The sequence below is a fragment of the Sapajus apella genome, unplaced genomic scaffold (assembly GCF_009761245.1).
Source record: "Sapajus apella isolate SASKATOON/1434 unplaced genomic scaffold, GSC_monkey_1.0 scaffold38, whole genome shotgun sequence".
Taxonomy (NCBI): Eukaryota; Metazoa; Chordata; class Mammalia; order Primates; family Cebidae; genus Sapajus; species Sapajus apella.
The window spans coordinates 4,572,318-4,600,284 of record NW_022436978.1 but is presented as its reverse complement, the minus strand read 5'-3'; the positions used below and the strand labels follow the sequence as shown (position 1 = coordinate 4,600,284).

Here is a 27,967-nt window from a genome sequence, read left to right as displayed (position 1 = left end):
AAAAATAAATATATAGGTCTCTAAAATGAAAATATAATATGTGATCTCACATCTGTAATCCCTTCCACTTTGGGAGGCTGAGGCGGGCAGATCACTTCAGGTCAGGAGTTTGAGACCAGCCTAGCTAACATGGTGAAACCCCATCCCAACTAGGAAATACAAAAATAAACCAGGCATGGTGGTGAGTGCCTGTAGTTCCAGCTACTCAGAAGGTTGAGGCAGGAGGATCACCTAAGCCCAGGGGGTTGAGGTTTCAGTGAGCCAAGATGGGACCATTGGCCACTGCACTCCAACCTGGGTGACAGAGCAAGACCCTGTCTCCGAAAAAAAACACTCATCATCATAAAAGAGCCAAGAGCATTGTCACAAGCTCAGTGATGCTTCATCCAATAAACAAAAACCCTCTTCACTCATCACCCTGCCCACATTCCCAAGCAGTATCCTGCCGATTCATCTGCCAGCCCTATGTATGACATCAACTGTACCTTGCCAACAAGGAAAAGAGTAAAATCACAAGCAGCTAGGATGCAAGTGTCACATATTCCCCTAAAGCTCTTAGTAATGCAAAGGGATAAAGGTCCAACAGTCAAAAGTACAAAGGACTCAGACTATCTAAATAAAGACGCAATAGTCACTGATGCTTTGATAACTGCAAATGCTATGCCTTCACTTAAACTTCTCACATTTAATGGCTTAAAATTCTTTCCAAGGATTAGGGTAGAAAAAGCCATCATCACTGCCTTGTCATCCTTGCTCAGTTTAGAACTAATTTTAAACTAAATATGAAAACGCAGGTAGGTGTGTACGTGCAGGGAGGAGTAGATAGAAATACTCTAACTAGGTCCTTGGAAATCCCAATTTTCATAAAGGATGCTATACTACCATTCATCCAGTATAATGGTGATTCCTGACTGACTCCCACAGACCTATCTTTATTTACAGAGATACACAAAATTCTCAAAACAAAATTATTTTAAATTGTTTTTTAAATCATATAATAAAATTGACTTTTTGGTGTCTAGTTTTATGAATTTTAACACATGTATAGTTTCATATAACCACCACATAATCAGATACAGAACAGTTTCATTACCCACCAAAAATCTCTCATGCCATATCTTTATAGTTAAATGAAGTAAAATTAATTTTAATTCATATTATTTTAATGCTTTTTCCCCATAAAAGAGTAATGCAAAACAACAACAGCAATCTCCTCAAAACACCTAGGAATCCCCAACCCAGAAATTCAAATACAAAATGATATGGTAAGATTTATGTGTGCTCAGTTCCTTTTTCAGTCTTAAGTGAGGCGGGGAACTCACGTAAAGCACATGCCCTGTTCTAAAGGCATGATTCTTTACTTGGTCATCCCTGTTCTGCACAGAACAAACGTTCTCTACTCTCTGTGTGGCCTCTATGGCAAAGCCAGGACCTAAATCCAGGAGAAGCTCAATAATACCTCTCCTTTCTTCCAGGCAAGATAGAGCCCAAGACTTCATCAAAACAGTTGGTAAAGACTCAAACAAGAAACGAGCTGTTAGCAGAAAAACAATGGTAGCACATTTCAGATGATGGAAATGAAAAGTATGTTGTCAAGCAAAACCATGAAAGCTGAGGCATATGTAAGGGTTGGGGAGAAAAGGTGATGTAGCAGAAAATGAGAATGAGAAAGGAGCTAAAACAGGAAAGTTAAGGCAATTTCATTCAAAGAACCATATCACCGAGGCTAAGCCATGCCCTTGCCTCCAAGTATCTCTCCTCGAAATAAATTATTTGAAGTAGAATTTGTAAGTCAAAGAGTATACTTATGTAACATTTAAGTTTTATGGAGCTTATTTAAAAAAACACTCAAAAGCTCCCTAATCCAATGCATTTTTTGTTGAGTTATACTACTAACAAATTCTTATTCCATAGTTGCACAATTATCTACTTAAACAAGCTTTGGTCTTAGGAACAGTAAAGAAATTCATTCTTACTTAAAAAACTGTAATAAATGCACAAATAGCAACTTAGCTTTGACCCCAGTCCAGTCCCAGTACTATCCCTGGCAAAACGCAGGACAAAAATATTTGTTATTCATAAACAGCTCTTGTTCTTGCTAAACAACAGGTGAAGCTGATCCAAATCTGAAATAATAAGCACACCAATCACTTTACTTCCACCTGTCATTTATTCATGATGCAAGAATTTCTCATATTCTGAAAAGGTCAAACCACTTTGTAAAATACCATTCAAGTCATAAATTCCAAAGTTCAATAGCATCAGAGGTCATCTTACATATGGATTCCTTTACATTGAAAATTTTGTTAATTGCCAACAGCATCCTCATTTGTACTAAACAACTAAGTGTAAAACAAAGTCACTAAATTCTGCTTATGAACTAGTATTTATGAATCATCATTACTACATATACTTGTTTATCTGCACATTAAATATGCCTGGAAGCAAACATAAGAAACCAATCACACTGGCTGCTTCCACAGAAGGGAATTTGTTGACTGGGAGACAGAAGTAGAGGATTCTTATCATTGTGCTTTTGATCCTTTTGAGTTTTGAATCATGTAAATGCATTACTATTCAAAGAACATACAAAATTTAAATAAAGAAGATAATTATTTCTGTAACAGAATACCTTTCTAGTTTGCACATGCTGTCAGCTAACAACAAAAATGAAACGATCAAAGGACATGAGGCAGGCCACCACGGTCCACACAGGAGGTATATACGGGAGAGAATGATTTCTTTAAAAATTTGATTAAATGTTACATTTTAGAAGACAAAGTGCTAAGTAGGAATGCTTGGGAATGATTCTCCCAATTGTTGAAATGGCCATCTGAATGCCTTCTGTTTTCAGAACTCTGTTCACGTGCATGTGAGCGTGTGTGTGTGTGTGTGTGTGTGTGTGTGCGCGCGCGTGCGCGCGCGCGCCCATGTGAGAAAGAGAGAAAGAGAGAGAGAGAGAGAGAGAGAGAGAGAGAGAGAGAAACAGGAGAGAGAAAGAGACAGACAGAGAGAGAGAGAAGGGGTTGGGGGGAGGGAGGGGGGAGCAGCCATGTTGCTGTAGAGTATAATTCCCTGACTCAGACAACACTCCTGACAACACCAATACACAGAACCCAAGGGTAAGTGCCACCTCTCTGCAGAAAAGTCCTGCACCCCTACCCACTATCCCAATGTCCACCTGGAAATAGCCAGAGTAAGGCAGTGGAGCATGACAGCTTGAGAGTCAGGATGGGAGCAACACAGCAGGACTGCTACTGCTCAGTAGCATAAATGCTATCCAAACCCAACAACTATGTTAGAGAGGACAGAACCATGTATTTAATTATAGTGCTGCAAACCAGTGCAGGTCAAAGCACTACTTGTTAGCAGCCCACCAATGACAGATGACTTGTACCAGAATGTAAATCAACTGTGTCACTAAGCACACTTAGAGCTCTGCTAACTTTTTCTTTTTTGAGACAAGAGTCTCACTCTGTCACCCAGACTGGACTGCAGTGGTGCAATCTCAGCTCAATGCAACCTTCGCTTCCCAGGTTCAAGCAATTCTCGATTCTCGTGCCTCAGCCTCCAGAGAAGCTGGAATTAGCATGCACCACCAAACCTGGCTAATTTTTGTATTTTTAGTAGAGATAACGTTTTGCCATGTTGGCCAGGCTGGTTTTCAACTCCTGACATGGTAGGTTGCTCCCTGGTAAGGAAAGGATTGGAAGCTGGCTCTCATCATAAGAATATACAGTAAATTCAATCTGTAACATATTCATTTGTAGAGATCATAGAACGGCCAAGTAGAATTTATGTTGGTGAGTGAAAATGAATACTGCAGTCATGACTTCAAAAGTGATTTTTTTAAAAGGCCATTTTGGAATAAAATGTAAATGGGCTATAAAGTTTTCATCATGACCTTGGAGCCCTCTATCAGTTTCCCCATCCATTACCGCTTATCCCCAATTCACACTCTCCACTCTCCCTCAGAGAACCTATAGTCTGTCTCTTATTTCGCTCTTCATGCTCCCTCTTGGTGCTGCAGCTGCCTCCACATCTCACTTTTCCAGGGGTCTCCTGCCACACAGAGCTACCAGGAGTCTCAAATCTAATGCATTTCCATTAGATTTGAGACTGCTCAACATGCAACTCGATACTGCAAAGAACAGGAGTTTCTTATGTGTTGCAAGTCTATTTTCAACTTTCTAAAGCAACACTTGCTTTCCTCCCTAGAAAAAAAAAAATGAAACCAAAGATGCTTTTTTATGTCCCCATTAAAATAGGAAGTCAGAGAAAGAGGGTCAGTTTGACTTTGGATTGGTTCAGAGAGCAAATGTAGACTAGATGTATATTATGGCAACGTCCGGGACAAATTTAATAGCAAAGAGAAGACAATGCCAAGAGGTTTACCTGTCACCTTGCTCATATGTTTGTTGTACACACTCAGTGGGTAAAAGGCTTATAGGCTGGGGAAGAATATCATTGATCTATTAGAGAGCTGCTCTTTACTTGGGTTTCCTTTTCTACAACTGACTAATGTGAAAGATTATCGACAAACTGTATTCTTTCTGCTCATATCCCACCTCCTTTTTGCTGTGAAATATTCCCTCAACCTGAGTTCCTTGTGCACCAGTGACCACAACACAGGCTTAATTATTAGCACAGATGGTTTCAATTAGTTCTGTGTGAAGTGCTGAAATGGGAAGGATAATAGAAGCATTACAACCTTCCTAAAAATAGTCACAGCTGGGGTCCACTGACAACAGCTTGGAGGCAACCATATCTTTACATTCTGCAGCTCACTTTCCACCTCCTGCTCCATCCACCAGAGGAGAACCATGATCTCAGGCTCAAGGCAAGCATACTTTCGAGAAAACACACACACACACACACACACACACACACACACACACACACGTAACTAATATATGTAAGATAGGAAGAAATTTTCTTAGAAAGTAACCAATATTCAAAAACCTTTCCTTTCCATTCATTGTACTTAACATCTTTAGAAATAGTCAGTTTCAGTAACATTTACAACTTAATGGAACTGGGAACACATTTTATTAATTAAGGGGAAATTATAGTAGTAATATTACCATCTTATATTTGTAAGCACCCTGGAGTCCACAAACCACCCTTACATAGTTTCTAATTTAATCCAGTCTTTGCAACATGGCACCTTAGGGGACTACAAAAGAAACTAGAGTCCCTATGAAGCTTTTAAGCTACAGACTAAAAATGGTTGGGGGACAGAAATAACAAGACAAAAGAACAATTACAACATATCAAAATAACTAGAAACATTAAGATCAGGTCAAATGTATACCATTTCACCATGCGCAAAATATATAAATGTCTATGATACTAAAAAATGATAGTTAGGCCTGGCCTTATTTTTGATACAAAATTTCAGTATATAAAAAAATCTAAGTGTTTCTAAAAGTGGAATTTGACCTAGAGTACCAATACAACATTTTGAGTTTGGGGTATTATTAACGTGGGAAATCATTCAAGAAAACGGGTTATTGAACAGGGTCTACACGTTGACAAATATGAATTTAAAAACAGCTTTTTAACTGAGGGAAAAAATAAGAAAACAGATATCAGAAATGGTACTGAAATGATCTTGATGGTGAGTCCAGCTCTTCCAAGAGAAGTATGATTTATCTTCTTTGTCTCTTCAGCACTGACTAGAAATTCAGAAACCATTTTTTGAACTGAAATAAAACAAGTATGTGAAAATACGGAAGGATGCCTTAAAGTACAGGTTCTTTAACAACAATTACTGTGGCAGCTTTGTAATTCTGGCAGAAAAAAACTGTAATGATGGCAGGCATAAAGATCCTGGGATCTAACCAACAGGACTGCAGAAATGGAAAAATGAAGTGGATTTTAGAACAATCAAGAGGAGAAGCTGAGGCAGACTCCAGCTGGACTTTTGGACTAGACAATGGTTGGACCAGAGACAGGAGAGGCCAGAAGCAGAGAGGGATACAGGAAAGAGAACAGCATGCCATCTACACACACAGAGGCAGGTGCTTCACAGGCAAGAAATGTTTCAGCCCTCTCAACCCAACAAAGAGGTTGCTCCCTGGTAGGGAAAGGATTGGAAGCTGGCTCTCATCATAAGAATATACAGTAAATTCAATCTGTAACATATTCATTTGTAGAGATCATTAGAATGGCCAACTAGAATTTATGTTAGTGAGTGAAAATGAATACTGCAGTCATGACTTCAAAAGTGATTTTTAAAACGGCCATTTTGGAATAAAATGTAAATGGGCTATAAAGTTTTCATCGTGACCTTAGAGCCCTCTATCAGTTTCCCCATCCATTACCGCTTATCCCCCAATTCACACTCTCTACACTCCCTCAGAAAACCTATAGTCTGTCTCTTATTTCACTCTTTGTGCTCCCTCTTGGTGCTGCAGCTGCCTCCACATCTCACTTTTCCAGGGGTCCCCTGCCACACAGAGCTACCAGGAGTCTCAAATCTAATGCATTTCCATTAGATTTGAGACTGCTCAACATGCAACTCAATATTGCAAAGAACAGGAGTTTCTTATGTGTTGCATGTCTATTTTCAACTTTCTAAAGCAACACTTGCTTTCCTCCCTAGAAAAAAAAAAATGAAACCAAAGATGCTTTTTTATCTCCCCATTAAAATAGGAAGTCGGAGAAAGAGGGTCCGTTTGACTTTGGATTGGTTCAGGCATCCAAAAGGAAAGTTCACTATCATGCAAGAATGAGGTTAGCAGGCAGGCCCAAGAGGAGGCTGATGCACCTAGCAGGTCTGTCGTTGAGAGTGAGGAGCACAGGCTTCAGTGCAATAGGAGATAGCAGAGAGAGCAGGCAATTGACAGAGGCCTTGAAAGCAAAGAATGAGAGGAGACAGGAGGAATAGTCGTCAGAGATGAATAACCCAAATTAGTTTGTTTGTGGATATCTGAAGTATTTACATTTGAATATGGATATACAATGTTCTGTGCTTTCATGTTAAAGAAAATAATGATCCCAGACTTTGAAATTATGGCTTAGGAGTACAGAGAAACTGTTGAATTTTCTAATTCTTACCTTCTTTCAGACAATTCTTTTCTGAAAACAACTCTATTCTGGATGTGAAATAATCTCTTGCAGAGGTATGAGACTTGCCTTTTCCTGAACTTTCTTGGGCAAGAAACAGGTTAGGTTAACCACTGTAAGACCTTAAAAAATTGCAAGGTAATCTGCAAAACTGGATGTTAACTAAATCATATTTAAACAGATTATGTATTAATCATCAATTCCAAGGGCACTGGGTTTTTCAACAAAACAAGTATTTCCCATTGATTGACAAACTTAAAATCCTAATTTAGCACTTCCAGGGAATTGAAGAAGCCCATTAATATGACACAATTGGGGCCAATAATTCCTGCATTAATCAAAACAGCTAAAATAAAGAATCAAACAAAATGCATATCTTCATTTTGTTTTAGCAAAAATTTAAATGTGCACTAATTTGCAAATCTTTTGCTATAGAGCTAAGGCCCTTCCTTTGAGAAGGAACTGTGATGGACTGTCTCACTGTCTGCCATGCCTAAATAACACCTATAAGACAATGTCTAAGATGCCCAGGTTTGTCTACTTTAAAGGAAAGTGAAAACTTAAAGATACTTGTGAAGCAATGTGAAAACAGAATCTGAAAGCTGTCCACATTCTGATGATTTTTCCCCCAATCTTTCATAACTGTCTCATCTTTATTCAATCTGATAGCAATTTGTCTTCATGAAGTCTTTCCAAAGGTTTTCATAGAAGTGATGGCTGTCTCTATTTTAGCACACACTTTTTATCAGTTTCCATCCATTTCACTAAATTATGCCATTATAGTAACTAGAATACCACAGATAAATAGATTTGGGAACAAAATACCTCTTGGTGAGCCATAAACTCAATGAGCAGACATCTTCCCCATCATCCTCACCCCAGTGCCCACTCAGCAGGGTGACAGAGCCTGCACTAGCCAGGAGGAAATGGAGAGAGCTGGGTCAACAGGGGAAGGAGGTTAGGAAAGAGGCCTTATTGCACTGAAATTTATCTCTTAGATAGTTCTGTCTGTGAGCATTCCTAAAACCAGGGATGTATGCAGGGGAAAACCCTGCAAGTGCAGTGGCAAGAGCCTGAAGCCTCAGCCCGTTCCCATATAAATATTAATTTAGAAAAGAATTAGAAATGTAGGCACACAGTTATTCCTTTATATAATCACATAATCTTATAGTTACTTATCATAAAGATATATACTCAATATAACCTTTAATTTTACTAATAACTATCAGGTTATAAAGCATGGAACTAAGGTGACATTGTAAACAAAGTAATCCTAAGGCAAAATGCTCTAAGCCCTCTGTCACGCCTACATAAGGGCTGCTGGAGGGCACCTCGGCTGTGTGGCAGCGCCAGTGCTGTAAAAGCACCCGCTATTTAGCCAGCTAGGGAAGGAGATGTCCAAAATAACCCAGACATCTCCTTCCTGGGGAAGTTAGGAAGTAACTCCGCTTCTCCAAGCTCTTGTGGCAAAGCCTGATGGCCAGGAAAGCCCACAGACATCCAGGGGCTTAACTGTCTCTATGTAACGCTGTGCTTCAGCAGTCACATTCCATGTCTACTCTCACACCCTGCTTCTGCACCTGGTTTCTCTTTTTCTTAAAAAATAAGAATTAATAATAGTAACATAATCTTAGTGTCCTTAATATTTCTAACAAATATGCAAAAAGGGCTAACACATTAGCTTTTCTCCTCGTCTCGGCTACTTAAAAGTCTTGGGCCCCCTATCACCAACCACCACTACCTCACCCTACCTTCCCTGCCCACGCTTTGTACTCAATAAAAGTCAGAATGTCCAGGCACTCGGCGCCACTGCAGGTCTCCGCGCTTTGGTTGGCAGTGAACCCCCAAGCCCAAACTCTCTTTTCTCTCTCTCTCTCTCTCTCTGTCTATGTCTTTTATTTCTACAGTTTCTCTTCTCTGCACCAACAGGGAGGGGCTCACAAAACCCTACAGGGCTGAACCCTATAGATGTATCTTAGTAATGCCTAGCATATTTTAAGCACATAATAAATATATATTCAATGTAAACATTTGACTTAATACTCTTAATTATTCCCACATTAGGAGAACACAGAGCAATGTTTTATCTGGATGAAAGCTAAAGAGTCCATGGAAAGACTAGTAAATTCTAAGATTATCACAGGAATAAAGGAAGAAAAAACCAAATTCCTTAATTCTATTCAAAAGTACCCTAATCCAAAAATAAAAAACCAACCCAACTCATGCTCAACAATAGGAAATGGTGACCAGATTAATGACTTAGTTGCTTGTGGGCTCCTTCCTAGGCTAAGTTTTTAAACTGAATTCTCAGAATTTAATCAAACCTTTCAATTAGGTAAAGAGATTTCTATGAGAACAGATTGTTTTTCAGAAACAACAATGACAATAATAGCTAACAAAATTAAACACTGAATTTTGCCAGGCACTGTACTAAACATACTGCATGCATTTATTCATTTAGTCCTCCTAAGTTTGTAGAAGTAGGTACTGAACTCATTCAAAGATATAGAGCTAGTCAGTGGTGTAGCCAGGATATGAACCCAGAACCCATGTTCTCAGCCACTGTACCATACTCTCCAGTGTAGTTTTCCTTTTCCTATAACGATATAATTTTAATATTTTACCTAAGGGTTTTCTTAGTATTTCTAAATGGTACATTATCAAAGTCCTTATAATTATAAATTATTTTTTTTGAGACAGTGTCTCGCTCTGTCACCCAGGCTGGAGTGCAATAGCGCACTCTCCGTTCATCATAATCTCCACCTCCTGGGTTCAAGCGATTCTCCTGCCTCAGCCTCCCAAGTAGCTGGGATTACAGGTGTGCACCACTGCACTTGGCTAATTTTTGTATTTTTAAGTAGAGACAGGGTTTCACCATGTTGGTCAGGCTGGTCTTGAACCCCTGACTTCGTGATCTGCCCGCCTTAGCCTCCCAAAGTGCTGGGATTACAGGAGCGAGCCACTGTGCCTGGCTTATAAACTAATTCTTAAATAATTGCCACTAACTATATGTTCACTGAATAAAAAACTATATATGACTCATTCATTTATTAATAAACATTTAACAAGCAGTTACTTAATCACTTGAAAACAGCGAAGCTTAATCACAATACTGAAGCTTCATCACATGCTCAATTACTGAAGCTGCATCATGTGCTGTGCTTGGTCATGCTCTCAGGAAGTTCCATCTGGCAGTAGAGCCATGTGACAGTCATATAGTTTTAGTAAATGATAACAGTAACTTTCATGAAGGGTCCTAGGTTGTCCGTGGATGGAACAGAAGCCAGGGGAAGTGAAGGGGAAGGAGACTGACAAGCATCTGACATTCAACTAACGCATTTCTTCTGTAAACCATGGAGATCCATGTGAGGGCCACAGCAGAAGAGAAATATCATCAGATTTTCACTTAGGAATAACCACTCCAGCAGTAGAGAGCATGGACCAAAGGAGGAAAAGCAGGAAAGCCAGAAGGCTAGTGAGGATTGGCTGTAAAAGTCTAAGTGAGAGTTCCTGAATGCATACTTTAAATGAGGCAATTGTATAGAATTATACTCAACACAACTTTAAAAAAAAAAAATAAGTCTAGATGAGAAATGGTAAGTACATGAACTCAGCGACAAGGGATGGAGCCAAAACAAATATTCAGAAGTCAGAATCTGCAGGACTTGATGAGGGATGAATGAGAGGGAGGGAAGGCTAGGCTGAGGTGTGGAAGCAAGATCACCAGAGAGAAGGAAACATTCACACAATAGACAGAAGGTACATAAGAGAGGGAGATAAACATGTAAGCAGCAAACTGTAACACAGACGAAACCAATGCAGTGTTATGATGGAGAGCCTCGCCCATGACAACAAATCTAGAGCTGATAGAGACATATGAACTAACTGTTGAAAGAAGAACTCATGAACAACGGCAGTGCTATATAAACTGTTATCAATTTTCCACTTCCTCCTCTGCATCAAACATGGTGCCTGATACTTCTTATGTACACTACCAATGTTTCCATTTTACGTCCAAGAAAACTGAGACTCATAAAGATTAGAAGGCAATGCTGGGATTCTAATCCAGCTACCACCAGATTTTGACTCCCCAAGCTACCTCTATGCTGTGACACTGCCTTCTTAAGCAAATGATGATGAAAATGATAATAAAGATAATGAAAGTTTATTTCTGATACTGAGCTGATTAGAACTACAGCTCACATCCCCTGCTCCTTGACCAAGTGCTCAGCTCTGTATTTGGCATTTCACATATACAACCTCATCTATGCCTTGCCCTGTGAGAGTGGTAACAAGACCTGCAATTTAGTAAGCACCTGCTCAATACCAGACATATGATCAAAGTGAAACATGTGTCATTTTTACTCTTCAGAGCAGCCATGCAAAAGAGGCCGCACTGGCCTCACTCTGCAGTCAAGGAAATGGGCTCACAAGACAAGGTGACAAGGTGATACACTAACTGGCAGTACAGGGACAGAATCCACATTTGTGTAGTTTCAAATATCTATAAATATGTCTCTCTTCTCTCCCACTCTCTGTGTCTCTCTCTCCCTCCCTCTCTCTTAGTTGAGAAAGAGGAAGAACACATGTGACAAAATGTTCAAAATCAGTTGAACCCTGATAAAGATTATATAGGAATTGTCTGTATAAGGCTTGCAACTTTTAAATCTGAAACTAGGAAAATAAATCCTGTGACTCAGGGCACCAAAGAATCAGGAAAGGCTTGGTTCATTCTCCGAGGATACCTCTGATACTACAGATGAAATTCAATTCCGCATCTAAGCAGCTGCTTGCAGAGGGAGAGGGGCTGCCACATGAAAACTTATTTTTTTTAAAGAAACTTCAATTAAATAATATTTTTTAAACCACCAATTAAACGTGCATGGTACAGACAGGCTTGGTGGTCACCAGGCCCTAAATATTAGAAATGCGGTGTAACTTCTGGGGTGAGTAGTTAATTCATTTTCACCTTAGAAAAAGAACCGATTTTAGTAGGTAAATTGTTAGTATTCAATATGTCCAACAGGTACATCTTGCCAAGTTTAGAATTAAAAGAAAACTGTAAATTCATTTATTACTAAAATGAAGTATCATCTAAGATTGATATTTGGAGGATATCAGGTCATTTCTATTTTTTTAGAAATTGGAAACATGTAATTCTGTGGGTAAAGTAATAATTTTTTGCAAAACACTGTATCAATAAAGTGAACTAAGTTTGCCTCAAAAGTAAGGATAAGTACTTAAGGGAAATTATTTGCATAATGATTTAATCTTGAGGGCTGAATTTTATGACACCGCATATTAATTTTTAACCCACAAAAAATGGCATTTTCATATGTTTTTATCTATTACATTGGTAGGCTATTCTCTGGTTCAGTCTATAAAAATTTCTTTGACTTTTTTGCAAATAAAAGTAGTGTTCAAGTGTCATCAATTTTTAAAGGCAACACTAGATGGCAGTAAATACACAAAAGTTGTAACAGAGATGACAGTTCTCAGCATACAGTAGTGGTCATTTTTGCCTTTACTCAATTTCATCTGTATTAAATCAAGCTTTAAAAAAATATAAAGAATCAGGCTTGGGCGAAGTGGTTCACATCTGCAATTCCAGCACTGTGGGAGGCCGAAGCAGGCAGATCACTTGAGGTCAGGGGTTGGAGACCACCCTGGCCAAAATGGTGAAACCCTGTCTCTATTAAAAATACAAATATTAGCCTAGCATGGAGGTGCGCACCTGTCATCCCAGCTACTAGGAAGGCTGAAACATGAGAGTTGCTCCAACCCTAGAGGCAGAGGTTGCAGTGAGCCAAGATCGTGCCACTGCACTCCAGCCTGGGTGACAGGGCAAGGCTCTGTCTGAGAAAAAAATAAAAAAGAAGAAGAAGAAGAATGAGAAACCTAAGTAAAAATAAAGTGACCTGGCTTTGGAAATGTGATCCAGAAAAGCAAAAGAAACTATCAATTCATCCAATTTTAAATTTTGAGAACATTAACACTCAACACCAACTTCATAAAATTGTTACATTTTCTAAGTTGTGTTTGTTCTGTAAACAAATTCTAATCATGTAAATGTATCTAAATATTTATTTCGTTAATTAATTTGGAGAAAAAGCATCTTAAATTGCTTTTTTCATCAAGATGTTAAAAATTTGTATGAGAATTTTTATATATTCATAGCTTATTTATTATGGCATTTTTTGAGTTAGTAAAATTTCTGCTCTTTTAGGGCAATGAATAAACATATGAAAGTACAGCATGGTGCTAGTTTAATATGCTACTAGCAAAACTTTTTAAAATTAATAAAAACTTTATGTAGACTCCAGTAAAAAATTATATTTTAAAGTTAAAGATTTAATTTCCTTATTTGAAAAGATTTTCAGATAAAAGAAAAAATCTTATAAACAGAAACATGTTAATTGACTCATTGATAGTATTTTTTTTTTTTTTTTTTTCAGACAGAGCCTCACTCTGTCACCCAGGCTGAAGTGCAGTGGCACAATCTCGGCTTACCACAACATCTGCCTCCTGGGTTCAAGCGGTTCTCCTGCCTCAGCCTCCCAAGTAGATGGGATTACAAGCACACCACATCATGCCCAGCTAATTTTTGTATTTTTAGTAGAGACAGAATTTCACCATGTTGGCCAGGCTGGTCCGAACTCCTAACCTCAGGTGATCTGACTGCCTTGGCCTTCCAAAGTGCTGGGATTATGGGTGTGAGCCACTGTCTCCAGCCCCACTGATAGTTTTGATGAACATTCTGTAACATTCTTTTTTTCCAGCTTTATAAAGATATAACTGACAAATAAAAATGGAATATATTTAAATTATACAACGTATTTTGAAATATGTATATCCTATGAAATTAGCAAAATTAATCTAATTAACATATCACCTCACAGTTACCTTGTAAAATTCAGGATTAGAATTTCAACATGATTTTACAAACTTTATGGTAGCAAATCAAAAATTTGTATTTTCTATTCCATTTATAAATGTTACACTTTTTAAAGTCGTTACAAGACCAAATGGCATTTAGCTGAAGTCTCAGCAACACCAGAATAAAATTGGTTAAATTTCTAATTTTATGGCTATCCCTTGACCTTGGTTTTGTCCTGACACACAAAACTTTCTATTGAGAAACCAAAGCTAGGGTCCTCTCAAATGTATGAAAGTCAATAAGGTATAAACAAAACAAATCTTCAAATACACACTGTGGCAGAAAGAGAGGACCATCTGTGCAAATATAATTCAACCTCTGATCAATGTTAATATTTTAAAATATCATAAAATAAATAGCCATAGCTTACCGCAAGCACGTTGAAACAAATACACACTGAAACAGCCAAATCAATCTTGGAAAAGAAAAACAACATAGTTTCACACTTTCTGATTTCAAAACATATTACAAAGCTGTGGTAATCAAGAGTATGGTACTGGCATAAAAACAGACACACCGACCAATGGAATAAAGAGCCCAGAGATAAAGTCTGCATATACAGTCAAATGATTTTCAACAAAGGTGCCAAGACCACTCATTAGGGAAAAGAAAATCTTTTCAACAATTGGTGCTGGGAAAACTGGACATCCACACGTAAAAGAAATAAAAACAATCCAAAAAAAGTTATAAAAACAACCAAATGAAAATTATAGAACTGAAAAATGCAGTAACAGTAAATTTTTTGAAAAACACTTCAGTATATGGGCTCAATAGTAGTGTGGACATAAAAAGATGTTGAACCAGTGAACTTGAAAATATATCAACAGAATTTGCCTAATGTGAATAACAGAAAACAGACTGACAAAAATTGAACAGAGCCTTAGGGGCCTGTGGGAAAATACAAAAGACCATACAAAGATTCATATCAAAATCCCAGGAGAAGAGAGAGAGTGGGGCTGAAAGAGTACTTGAAGAAATAATGTCTATAAATTCCTTAATTTGGTAAAAGACACAAACCCACAGATCAAAGAAGCTGAGTATGCCCCAAACAGAATAAACCCCCAAAAAGCTACGCTAAGACCTATTATGATTAAACTTTCAAAAATTAAAGATAGAGGGAAACAAGTCTTGAAAGCAGCCAGAGAAAAAAAAGGGCCCATTAACTATAAGTGAACACCAATTGGAATGCTATTATTTCTCATCTGAAACCATGGAGACTAGAGGGAAGTACCAAGATATTTTTCATGTGCTGAAAGAAAAAGACTATCATCCATGAATTCCATGTCCAGCAAAACTATACTTAAGAATAAAAGAGAAAAAAAGGTTTTCAGATGAAGAAAAAATTAAGAGAATTTGTTGCTAGCAGACTGACCTTTTAAAAATTGGCTAACAAAAGTAATTTTAACAGAAAGGAAACTGCATTTGTTTCTCAGTGTTGCCAGAACAAAGTTATCACAAACTATTACAGATTGCTTAAAATAACAGGAATGCATTGTCTTGTAGCCTGGAGAATAGAAGTCTAAAATCAAGATGTTGGCAGGACCATGATCGCCCCTGAAACCCCCCATGATCCCCCTGGAGACTTTCTTGATGCTTCCTGGCTTCTTCCTAGACTTCCTAGATGCTTCTTAGTTTGCCAGTTTAGATAATGACAATTGAAACAGCTGTTTTTATACAATGTGAAGACTAAATAAATAAATAAACAAATAGAGGAGGCATAATGGTTAGAACCCAGAGGGCAACAGCCAAGTACTCCTAGAATGTGCAGATTAAGTGAATCCATGAGGATTTGACTAGCAAAACCATACTGTGTAATACATGAGATTAGCCACCTGCAGATCAATCAGTGTTATAAGTCAGTAAGTCTCCCGAATTAAGTAAGAATCAGGCCCTCAATATGTGACTAAGGTATCACTAAATACAAAAGGAAGCAGTAGGCTAGTCAATGGTAATATACTGAGCAAGCCAAAAATCTAGAGAAAGTAAAGGCAAAAATCAAAAAGTAGGCAGTAATGAGCTTATCCAGCATAGGTCAGAAGCTAGCGATGGATGGACACCAAGAGCTGGCTCACAGGCGAACTCTGCTCTGTGTGGAGGTAGGGATGGTTTTCAGGTTTTCTATACCTTTCAGAATATTGCACTACTCCTGCTCTTGTTCTGAATTTACCAAGAAATCTTCTAATAGCCAAATCCACCTTCACTTTAATATCCACTGTTATGGTACTGGCAAAGTATCTTTCTATTGTAGATTAACCACCTGGCTTTCTGGTTAATCTTTTTTTAAGTTTCATGAGTTTTAAGTTTCAGTCAGTCCCAAAAGCCTCTAATTAACTCTGAGTGTACTGGCAAAGACAAATTTTTAGATCTGTGAAGTGAAGTGCCATATTCTAAATCAAGAAGGCGCATTATAAGCCTAGCCAGCTGGTCTCTCCCTGTCAAAGGTAACTCTGACTTGTTTTCTCACTTCCACAGGTCATAAATCAGCCTTGCAAATACCTCTACAAAATTCTATTCAACTTACAAAATTCAAAATAGACCTACTTGTATCTGTCACGGCCATTCTCTTTTCCCTCCCACTCGCTGCTGTCTAAAATCATTCTCCAAAATGCATATTCCACATATAGCATCTACCATGAACACAGATTCCTACCAAATACAATAAAAGAGCAAAAAAGAGCAAAGCAGAAAGTATTTCTTTAGTCAACACTGGAAACATGCAAGTTCATGATTTCCTTTCCTTCGGTCAGCCCTGAGTCCTAAGGCCTTAAGTATATGAAACACCAATCAGGATCCTAAGCTCTGCATTTATAGAGTTCCATAACTGCTCTGTTTTTAAAATATCTAAAAATGAAAGGTAGTCACAATATTCTTGACAACTATAACTACAAGCAACAAAAAAATTCCTACAAATTATTCCATTTACATTTGGTTAGTGCTTAATTTCCAAGATGTTACAGGAATCCATATTCTGAAACATGATAAAAGGAAAACCTAAAAAGAGCACAGACAGCCTACTTGTGCTTTGTATGTGAAATTATGTATCGTCCTACAAATTACATTTTGAAGTTTGAGAGTGTTTCACAATGAATTCCACACCTGTAGCAAATGAGACTAAGGTCATGATCAAAAAGCATTTCTTAGGATTTATTTGCTTAAGAAAGTATAACTGTCTTTTCTCTAAAATAGACTAAAAATACATATTAAATATATATAATTTGATTTCAAATAAGTTTTTTTTTTTTTAAAGGGACAGTGTCTCGCTCTGTTGCCCAGGCTGGAGTGCAGTGGTGCCATCATAGCTCACTGTAACCTTGAACTCTGGGGCTCAAGCAATCCTCCTGCCTCAGCCTCCCAAATAGCTAGGACTATAAGAATGAACCAACACATCAGGTACCAAATTAAATCAGGTAATTTTAAAATTTTTTTGTGGAGACAGGATCTTATGTTGCTCAGGTCTTGAACTCCTAGCCTCATGCCATCCTTCTGCCTTGTCCTGGGTACTGAGATTATAGGCATGAGCCACAGCACCTGGCCCTCAAATAAGATTTACCTACTTAGCACTGGGTAGGCCAGCACAACAGTGGAAAAGTCACTTCCTGTCTGCATAATGCTGACATTTTTCATACTTGGGCAATAACCACGAATACACGCCTGAATCCTCATGTCTTCTATTACTTGAACTGTTTTTGCTTTCTTACCAGTAAATCTGTATCGCTGAATTGTCAGTCATGGACAGCCCAAGACAGCACTGCTTTGGTACAGAGGAATATGCTATGGATGTTCCTTAAAAGAAGTTTAAATCTTTACTTACCTCCACCGCTACTACAATCAAAATGAGGTCTGCTTTTGACTCTGGAAAGATGGCATTCACTTGTGGTGACATTCCAATCAGAGCACAGTTCGTGACCACAGATATAACACTCATTGTTTCAAAAGCCAACTAAAAGAAAAAAGAATGAAAATTAAAAATTGCAATGCCTGCTTGCATATTTCCTCACCCTTTTTCATATTATCTAAAAATCAAGGAAAATGTCTTACCCTAGTTCTAAACATTCCAAGTACATTTTAAACTTTTTTCTCTGTCATGGTATGATTTTTTTTAGCTGAAAAAAGCCATACTGTTAGACAGTATTTTAGACACTTTTGGCATGAATATCCCAAAGCAGTATGTTCTATCTTCCTAATTGGAGGCAGCCCCAGACCTGAATTGGGAACATTTAAAGTTACTCTACTCACATCTAAGAGGAATCTGAAGTAGAGCTGTCAGGAAAAAATGTTTCACATTAAAAAACAGGTAAGATTTCAAACAGAACTTATGTTGTAAAACCATCCTTCTACTTTAACATCACACACCACATATGACTCAGCTATAACCAGTTTTATAATCAAGGCACCAGTGATAAATGGTGATCCTTTCCCGGCATCATTTAGCAACAAATGTAGAACTTTATAGAGAAATGCAGATGCTAGGCCCCACTGAGACCTACTAGACAAACTTGGTCCCATATCCCCTGAAGGAGACTTTGGTGCATACTGCCGAAGATGGATGGAGAAATGCTGTGACCATTGCTTTTTTTTCTTTAATATAAAGCATATGGTCATTAATTAGTAATTTACCCATTAATTCCAAGAAACACAAGTACTATTAGAAACATAAATTTTAAAAGAAGCAAAACAAAAGATGACTGAATCCAAACTTAATACATCTTGCCCATGGAGAACTTCTGCCATCTTGTATTTAGAAATATTTTGTGTAGTCTGATTATTTTTCCACAGTTTTCTTCATAAGAAATCTAAAACTGTCTTTATTTTTTCTTTGGTTTAAAATTTCTATTTACTTATTTTTTATTATATTCACATAGCTTAAAAATCAAAAAATTCTAAGTATATAGTAAAGAGTGTCTTGTTCCCTTGTCCCTTTTCCTTCCACTTCCCAGCTCCCATTCTCCCTTGAAGATAACCATTATTAGCAATTTCATATGTATTCTTTCAGACACTTTGTCTACAAAATAAGCAAACTTGAATATACACACTCTTTCTTACTCCCTTTTCAGCAGACTACACACCATCAGGACCCTTGCTTTGGTCATTTAAATTGTCTTGAGGGACTTCTTGTGTCAATACTAAAAGAGCTCCTTCATTCTTTGCCACATATCAGAACATATGTAACCATTTTCTGATTGGTGGGCATTTACTTGCTATTACAAATAATGTTACAATTGATGATCTTATAAGTACATCACTTAACAAATGTGGAATTAGGCTAAATTCTGCAAAGTGAAACGGCTGAGTCAAGGAGGACATGCATTTGCTATTTTGATAGATAATATGAAGCTGCACTCCATGGGTTGACCAGCTCATACTTCCAACAGCAGCATATGACAATGCCTGGCTTCCTGAACTTCCAATATATTTGTAACTAAACTTTAAGGTTTTTCTTTAGATCATCTATATTGAGTTATAATTTACATACAATAAACAGCATGTATTTAAGGTACATACTTCCTTAAGTTTTATAGGTGTACCTGTGAAACCACCACCACCACAAACAAGACACAGGACATTTCCATTTCCTCCTTGCAATTCAGCTCATGACTTTTTCAGCCCTATCTTTACACCTGGGTCCAAACAAAATATGATCTACATTTTGTCAATGTAGATTTGTTTGCATATTCCAAAATTAGATATAACTGAAATCATACAGTATACACCCTTTTGTGTCTGCTTCTTTCACTCAGCATGATGATTCAGTGATTGAGCCATGTTTTATGTATCACTATTTCATTTCCTTTTTTATTGAGCAGTGTTCCATTTTATGAATATGTCAAAATTTCTGTTTTCCATTTACCTCCTGGTGGCAAGTTGGGTTGTTTCCAGTTTGGGATTATTGTGCATAAAGTTGCTATGAACATTCCTGTGCAGTCTTTGTATGAATATATCCGTTCATTTCTCCTGGCTATCTATTAATATTTCTCCTTTCAGTTCAAGTTTTTTTGTTCACATATTTTGAAACTCTGTTCTTTGGTACATATACATTTAAGATTGCTATGTCTTCCTGATAATTTGACACTTTTATCATCACAGAATGGTCCTCTCTGGCAATGTTTTTGCTCAGATGTCTACTTTATCTGATATTAATAGTCATTCCTGCTTTCTTTTAAATAATATTTCCATATATATCATTTTTATCCTTTTACTTTCAACCTACCTAAATACTATTTGCAATTCTTAAAGAAAGCAAATACTTGAGTCATGTGTTTTAATCCACTCTGCCAATCTGTCTTTAATTGTTGTCTGACCATTTATAGGTAATGTAGTCATTGATATGTTAGGAAGTATGGCTGGTTATTTCTTTGTTTTCTGTTTGTTCCCTGTTTTCCACTTATCTCCTTTCTTTTTCCTGCCTTACTGTGGTTTACTTGAACATTTTTTAGAATTCCATTTTGGTTTATCTTAATGTTCCTGAGTGTATCTTTTGTATAATATTTTTAGTTGTGGCTCCAGGAATTATATATACATAACTTACCACATTCTACTTGTGTTATCATTTATCAGTTTGAAGCATGGGAAACCTCACTTCCACCATCCTTTATTCATAATATACTTATTGTTATAGGGCAAAGAATCAGACAGAGTATCTTGTCTACATAGGCTGTGTGTAGTGGCTCATGCCTATAATCCTAGAACTTTGGAAGGCCAAGGTGGGAGGATCACTTGAGGCCAGAAGTTTAAGACCACCCTGGTTAACATAGGGGTAGCCTATGTCTACAAAATAATAATAAAATTGTTTTTTCTCTACATATATTTAGAATCATTAGGCAGTATTGTAAGTTTTGCTTCAATAATCAGACATAACTCAGAAAACTCAATAAAAGTCTATTTTGTTTACTAATATTTTTGGTTATCATGGTTTTTCTTCCTCACGTTCCCAGATTTGTTCTTTTATCATTCCTTAGTTAACAGAACTTCCTATAGCTATTCTTTTAGGATAGGTCTACTGGCAACAAATTCTCTTAGTTCTCCGTCATCTGAAAATGTCTTGCTTCTTACTTCATTTCTGAAAAATATTATCTCCGAATATAGGATTTTACACACACACACACACACACACACACACATACATATATATTTTTGAGATAGAGTTTCACTCTTGTCACCCAGGCTGGAGTGCAATGGTGTGACCTTGGCACGCTGCAACCTCCACCTCCCAGGTTCAGGCAATTCTCCTGTCTCAGTCTCCAGAGGAGCTAGGATTACAGGCATCTGTGAACACAGCCAGCCAATTTTTGTATTTTTAGTAGAGACAGGGTTTCACCATGTTGGCCAGGCTGGCCTCCCAAAGTGCTGGGATTACAGGTATGAACCACCGTACCTGGCCAGGATTCTATACTGACAATACATTAAGGACCTGAAAAATATTTTGCCACTTTCTTCTGGCCTCCATGGTTTCCAAGAAGAAATTGGCTGTCATTCTAATTGTTTTTCCCCTATAGGTATGATGTCATTTCTCTTTTGATTCTCTTGAAATGCTGTCTTTAGCTTTCAGGTGTTTATGATGTGTGTTGACAAGGATTTCTTTGGTTTATCTTGTTTGGGGTTCACACTGCTTCTTGAATCTGCAGTTTTAGGTCTCTTGACAAATTTAAAAAGTTCTCAGCCATTATCTATTCAAATACTTTTGGGGACCCCCTCTTTATTCTCTCCTTCTGTAACACCAATGACATGAATGTTAGCTCTTTTTTAAATCCACACAAGTCCCTGAGGTTATGTTTTTACCCAATACTTTCTGTTGTTCTGACTGGATAATTTCTTTTTTTGAGATGAAGTCTCACCCTGTTGCTCGAGCTGGAGTGCAGCAGTGCAATCCAGCTCAGTGCAACCTCCACCTCCCGGGTTCAAGTGATTCTCTTGCCTCAGCCTCCCGAGTAGCTGGGATTATAGGTGCCCACCACCACACCCAGCTAACTTTTGTATTTTTAGTAGAGATGGCGTTTCACCGTGTTGGCCAGACTGGTCTTGAACTCCTGACCTCGTGATACAACTGCCTCAGCCTCACAAAGTGCTGGGATTATAGGCATAGCCACTGTGCCTGTCCGATAATTTCTTTTATTCTATTTTCCAGTTTTTGATTCTTTCCTCTATCCTTTCCATTCTGCTGTTGCACTCATTCAGTGAGCTTTTTATTTCAGTTATAGGTATTTGTCCCTTCTAAAATATCAACATGATCCTCTTTTATATCTTCCGTCTCTTTGCTGAGACATCCCAATTCTGTTTTTCTCATTTATTTCAGGTATCGTCATAATTACTCATTGAAACTTTTATATAAGGCTGTTTTAAAATCGCTGTCCAATATTTCTAACACCTGTGTCATCTTGGTAGCGGCATCTGCTGACTGTCTTTTCTCATTAAGCTTGATTTCTTCCTGGTTCTTCATATAATGAGTGATCTTATTTTATTTTATTTTTTTGAGATGGAGTCTCACTCTGTCACCCAGGCTGGAGGACAATGGCATGATATCGGCTCACTGCAACCTCCGCCTCCTGGGTTCAAGTGATTCTTCTGCCTCAGACTCCTGAGTAGTAGGGATTACAGGCACCCACCAGCATACCTGACTAATTTTTGTATTTTTAGTTGGGATGGGGTTTCATCATGTTAGCCATGCTGGTCTGGAACTCCTGACCTCAGGTGATCGGCCTGCCTCGGCCTCCCAAAAATGCTAGGATTGCATTTGTGAGCCACACCTGGCCTGATGAATGATTTTTTTAATAGAAACCTAGATATGTTAGGAGAAAGAAGATTCTAGATTAAACCTTCTGTTTTAGTTGATTTCTCTAATACCATTCCAGCAAGGGAAGAGGGGATAAAACCTTATTAATACCAGGTAGAGGTAGAAGTTCAGGTTCCCCATGTAGAAACCACTGGCACCTAGTGGGGATTCCTCATTATTGCTGGACAAGGATGGGTGTTCTGGCTTCCCACTAGACTTCTACTGATTCTTCCTTCATGGAGAGAAGGATGGGTCCCTCATATATGTTCCCATGTGGGCTCCACTGTGCATGGTTGTGGTGAAACTCCTTATTCCACTAGGCTTCCTCTGAGACCACCCCATGACTAGAAAACTAGACTAGCAGAAACTAAAAAAGGAGTCTCATTACTGCCAGGTAGGAGCAGAAGTCTAGGCTCCCCATGTGGCTTCCACTGACTCTGTAGCAGGGAGGGGCTCAATACCAGCTGAGATGAAGTCTCAGCTGGCTACTTTCCCAGAAGATTGTCAGAGTTTCACATCTGAAAGTGGTCTTAGAAATTATATTTTATCTCCCCAGCCCCCAATTTAAAAACAAGAAAAGTTAAGCTAGAGAAAGTAAATGGTTATCTAAGGTCACACAGCTAGTTTGCAGCAAAACAAATCCAGTTTTCCTGAATCTCTCTGTAGGGCTTGCTTTTTTATTTTTTCCCTGTCATAACATCTCATATTTTTATTTTTTAAAGGAATAATTTTTTTCTCAAACAATTACCTGCCACACACCAATACTGGCTGAAGGTTCTGAGAATGGACGTTTGAAGACCCTGCACATTTTTAAGGCATCTGAATTGACTTCGGTGAAGTTATTTAACACAGCAAAGGCAGCTGCTAATGGGTAAACACAGGAGAAAAGGCTCACATATCCAAACTGCAGGAATAACTCCAAGTAATCATCAAAGGTGCCCTGAAAATATAAACAAGCATGCATTATTTTAATATCATATAATAGGAATATCTTTTTGCAATATTATTCCAAGCCTTGGCCTTTAACTATTCAAAAAAAAAAAAAAAACCTCAGAGTTTCCCCACCACACACCAGTGTTTCTCCAACTTCTGGCACCCTCAGGCATCATGATCATCCCCCACACATGCAATAATAATTTCAGTTTAAGAAAACTACTCATCACAATATTTTAAAGCAATGATAAACATTAATATTTTAAAATTAATAAACATTATTATTATTGCATCTCTGAACCAGTCTTTCACTAAGATATGCATATTAGATTCAGTATTAGTGTAAGTCAGAGTCCACTTCCAGTCAGGTTTTATTATTTTATATTTTACTAAATGGAAAATCTCAAACACAATAGGATATTGGGAATAGCAAAAGGTGCTTCTTCCAGATGTTCTGGATATCTGAATCAAGTATGAACCCACAGATTCTAAGTGAGTCTCACTGGCTATTTTCAAGGTTCACCAGAAAGTACCACTAAACACATAAACCTCAGAACTGGCAGGTTAAATGCTCGGCTTGGGATTCAAGAATGAGCAGTTTCTAAATAACTTGGTTGATTGCATTTGGCTCTAGATAGTATGTTCTTATGTTGTGTTGCAGCATCTAGTTGTGGTTTTTAAATATGCCCAGTGACATTGCATCAATCTCTTTCTCTGAAAGATGAAGAAATCAAGACTTGGGAAAGAGTAAAAATCTTAGCAATCAAACCATTTTTAAGACATTCAGTCTTAAGAAATCCTGATACCCTACGCTCAGCATTCAAAATTACACTGTTTCAGCCAGCGCAGTGGCTCTTGCCTATAATCCTAGCACTTTGAGAGGCCAAGGCAGGCAGATCACTTGAGGTTGGGAGTTTGAAACCAGTCTGGCCATCATGATAAAACCCCATCTCTACTAAAAATACAAAAAAAAAAAAAAAAAAAAATTAGCCAGGTGTGGTGGCATGCACCTGTAATCCCAGCTACTTGGGAGGCTGAAGCAGGAGAACTGCTTGAACCTAGGAGGCAGAGTTTGCAATGAACCGAAATTATACCACTGCACCTCAGCCTGGGCAACAGAGCAAGACTCTATCTCAAAAGAAAAAAAAAATAAAGCTTATACAGAGGTATGCAGGCAGTTTTTCTCAGGTGTGCCACTGGGAAGCCTCTGAAAATCACGCAAAGGCCTTCTTGGTGTTATTAGTACATAGCACTGAGGGAGCCCTTCCTAAACACAGCAGCATGCTCCACACTCTGTGTTTCCATCTCATGGGGTGATTCTGAGTGATGATATGTACACGTTAATATTTTATCAGTACCTTTTACACTCTGAGTGCTTTTGAGCCAATAAATTTAGGAAACCAGGGACATAATCTAACAGCAAGAAGGAAAAAAAAATGAAAATTTAACAAAGAACACACACACATACACACAGACTATATTAACCATGACACAACCTACACTATTCACTCTTTTTATTGGGCCATGCTATCAACACTCAGCTGAGAAGTTTTAAACTGACAAAATGTTACTTACTAAAAACATGTAGCAAATATGACACACAATGGTGAGAAGATAAAAAATCAGAAATAAGATAAAGATTCCTGTAATAATTACTTCTATGCAAATTGTATTGAACATTCTAGTAAGCCTAGTAGATAATAAAAAAGGTAAAAACTGAAGGAAGAAAGAAAATGATCATTATTTATAGCTCAAATTACTGTCTCTAGAAAATCCAACAAAATCTGTAGAAAATGTATTGGAGGCCAGGCGCGGTGGCTCACACCTGTAATCCCAGCACTTTGAGAGGCCGAGGCGGGTGGATCACGAGGTCAAGAGATCGAGACCATCCTGGTCAACATGGTGAAACCCCGTCTCTACTAAAAATACAAAAAATTAGCTGGGCATGGTGGCGCGTGCCTGTAATCCCAGCTACTCAGGAGGCTGAGGCAGGAGAATTGCCTGAACCCAGGAGACGGAGGTTGCGGTGAGCCGAGATCGCGCCATTGCACTCCAGCCTGGGCAACAAGAGTGAAACTCCGTCTCAAAAAAAAAAAGAAAATGTATTGGAAATAACAGGAGAGTTCAGCAAAGCTGTGGGTAAAAGACATAAAAATTAACAGCATTCCCATATGCCATCACAAACAATTAGAAACTGTATTTTTAAAGAGATACTATTTATAAAAAGGAAGAATAAAGTCTCAAAAGTACCGACCCACAGATTTATTCATTATAAAATGAAAAAAAAAAAAAAAAACCCTGTGCAATCTACGTTTTACCAAACCAACCAAATGATCAAACAAGGTGACCCCACAAAATGAGCAACCAGATGTCAATGTCTCCTGATGGGGTGCAATGGTGGCAGACTTCCAAAAGCATTTCACTCAAATCTTATGAGAAATAAGATCAAACAATAGATTTACAAAAGCCAATTCCTTGAAAAATGGCAAGGGGGTTGCTCTAGAGCTGCAGTTTTCAAACTTTTTTGGTCTTAAGGGTCCTAAACTCTTAAAAAAGTATTGAGGACATTAAAGACATTTTGTTTATGTGAACTTTATCTAGTGATGCTTACCATACTATTAATCAAAACTGAGAAATCAGGCCAGGCATGGTAGTTCATCCCAACACTTTGGGAGGCCAAGGTGGGAGAACTGCTTAAATCCAGGAGTTCAAGAGCAGCCTGGGCTACACAGTGAGAGCCCATCTCTACAAAAAATACAAAAATAAGTCAGGCATGATGGTGCCTGCCTATAGTCCCAGCTACTCAGGAGGCTGAGGCAGAAGGATCACTTGAGCCTGGGAGGTTGAGGTTGCAGTGAGCCACAACTGTCACCAATGCCCTCCAACCTGGTGACAAAGTGAGACCCTGTCTACAAATGAACAACAACAACAAAAAAGCAAAAAATTTTAAAGATTTTCCATTAAATTCATTAAATAATAATATGTTAATATAAATGAAATATCTTTTAAAAAATAATTACATTTCAAAAAATGTTAATGCAAAGACTGGCACTTTTAACATTTTTGACAAACCTCATTTAATGTATCATTTAGTACAAAGTAGTTCATTTACTGTGCAGGAATATGATGTTCTACTTGTAATAGTCATCATGAAAATTCAGCCTCACACAGCTAGGCAGTTGGATATGAATGGGCAGTTCACAGGAAAAGGACAGCAGAGGACAGTGAAGATCCAAGAAGCAACACAGCCTTAGTCCTTGGCTGGTGAAGCAGCGGTCAGGAGACCCAAGGGATGACCATGGGTGGGAATATTATGGAGTATTTCTTTTTATATATTGATTTTATCCTGCATTTTCTAAGTTTTCCACAGTGAGTGAGAAAGTATTACTTTTATAGTAATGTTTTTAAGGTTTCAGCCAAATTGCTTTTTCCCAAAGCTTGGCAACATCATTTTAGACTCATATATAACATTCAGGATGAGACTACAGAAAATACAATTCCAAATTCATTAATTTCAATTAGGAGAAAAATGAACCCAGAAGAATGAATTTGTGCATAGGAAACAATCATCTAGAATAAATGTGACCCAAAAGTATCTCCCATCCAAATACATGGAGAGAACCAAAATGACAAACATCCAACGTCGCTCCAGTGGAGACAGGGAAAAACAAACCTGTAAGAGATCAGGAGTGGGAAATGGCCAGATTGTGCAGAACTCTGCAGGCCAAAAAAGGAATGGCACTGTAAACCATAGAGTTTACTCACAGACCCACGGCCTGAGATAAATCAGACACTATTTCCTTACCTCACATTAGAGAGCCTGTAGTGTATAATGGAAAGATTCTGAATTGGGAAGGCAAAGTCTTGAACCTTCTTTCTGATTCAGTCACCAAATGATTAATGAGATAGAGCTTCATTTGCTTCTTTTCGATATGAGAAAAGCCATGCCTCCCTCACCTCCTTTCGTAAAGGTTTTGTCAGATATCTTAAAATTCCAAAACAGGTAATACGATCTAAGATTTTGGCAATGTCACATCACTGGTATACAGTTCTTAGATAAATTAGAATTGCTCAGAGGAAGACTATACTGAAAACCATTCATTGAGCCAGGGGCAAAGCAGAAGAATCCTGTCTTGAGAAGATTATGAATTGTGTTTTGGGTATTTCAGGAGATAATGTTGTTTGCCCAAATAATTTCAAAGAAAAAGAACAGCTAAAAGCGGATTCTAATCGATTATAGAAAGAGAAGTAGGAAACTA

At 37.9% G+C, this 27,967-nt stretch overlaps 1 protein-coding gene across 14 annotated transcripts in view; it reads right to left on the bottom strand.

Moving 5' to 3' along the window:
* Positions 1-27,967, bottom strand: part of ANO10 (anoctamin 10) — a 233,691-nt gene that overhangs the window by 153,792 nt on the left and 51,932 nt on the right. For 10 of the 14 annotated variants that reach the window (XR_004275084.1, XM_032298102.1, XM_032298109.1 and 7 more), the window contains 2 exons: positions 23,524-23,715; positions 17,820-17,948 (listed from right to left, as the gene is read on the bottom strand). Coding sequence is in view for 13 of the 14 variants with exons in the window: in XM_032298102.1 (XP_032153993.1) it covers positions 17,820-17,948; positions 23,524-23,715 (321 nt within the window). In the remaining variant the exon portion in view is untranslated. Of the gene's footprint in view, positions 1-4,315; positions 4,679-4,699; positions 6,476-8,598; positions 8,605-14,684; positions 16,655-17,819; positions 17,949-23,523; positions 23,716-27,967 lie in introns of those variants that run through there. The other 4 variants (XM_032298108.1, XM_032298111.1, XM_032298107.1 and 1 more) reach the window with 4 other exon arrangements.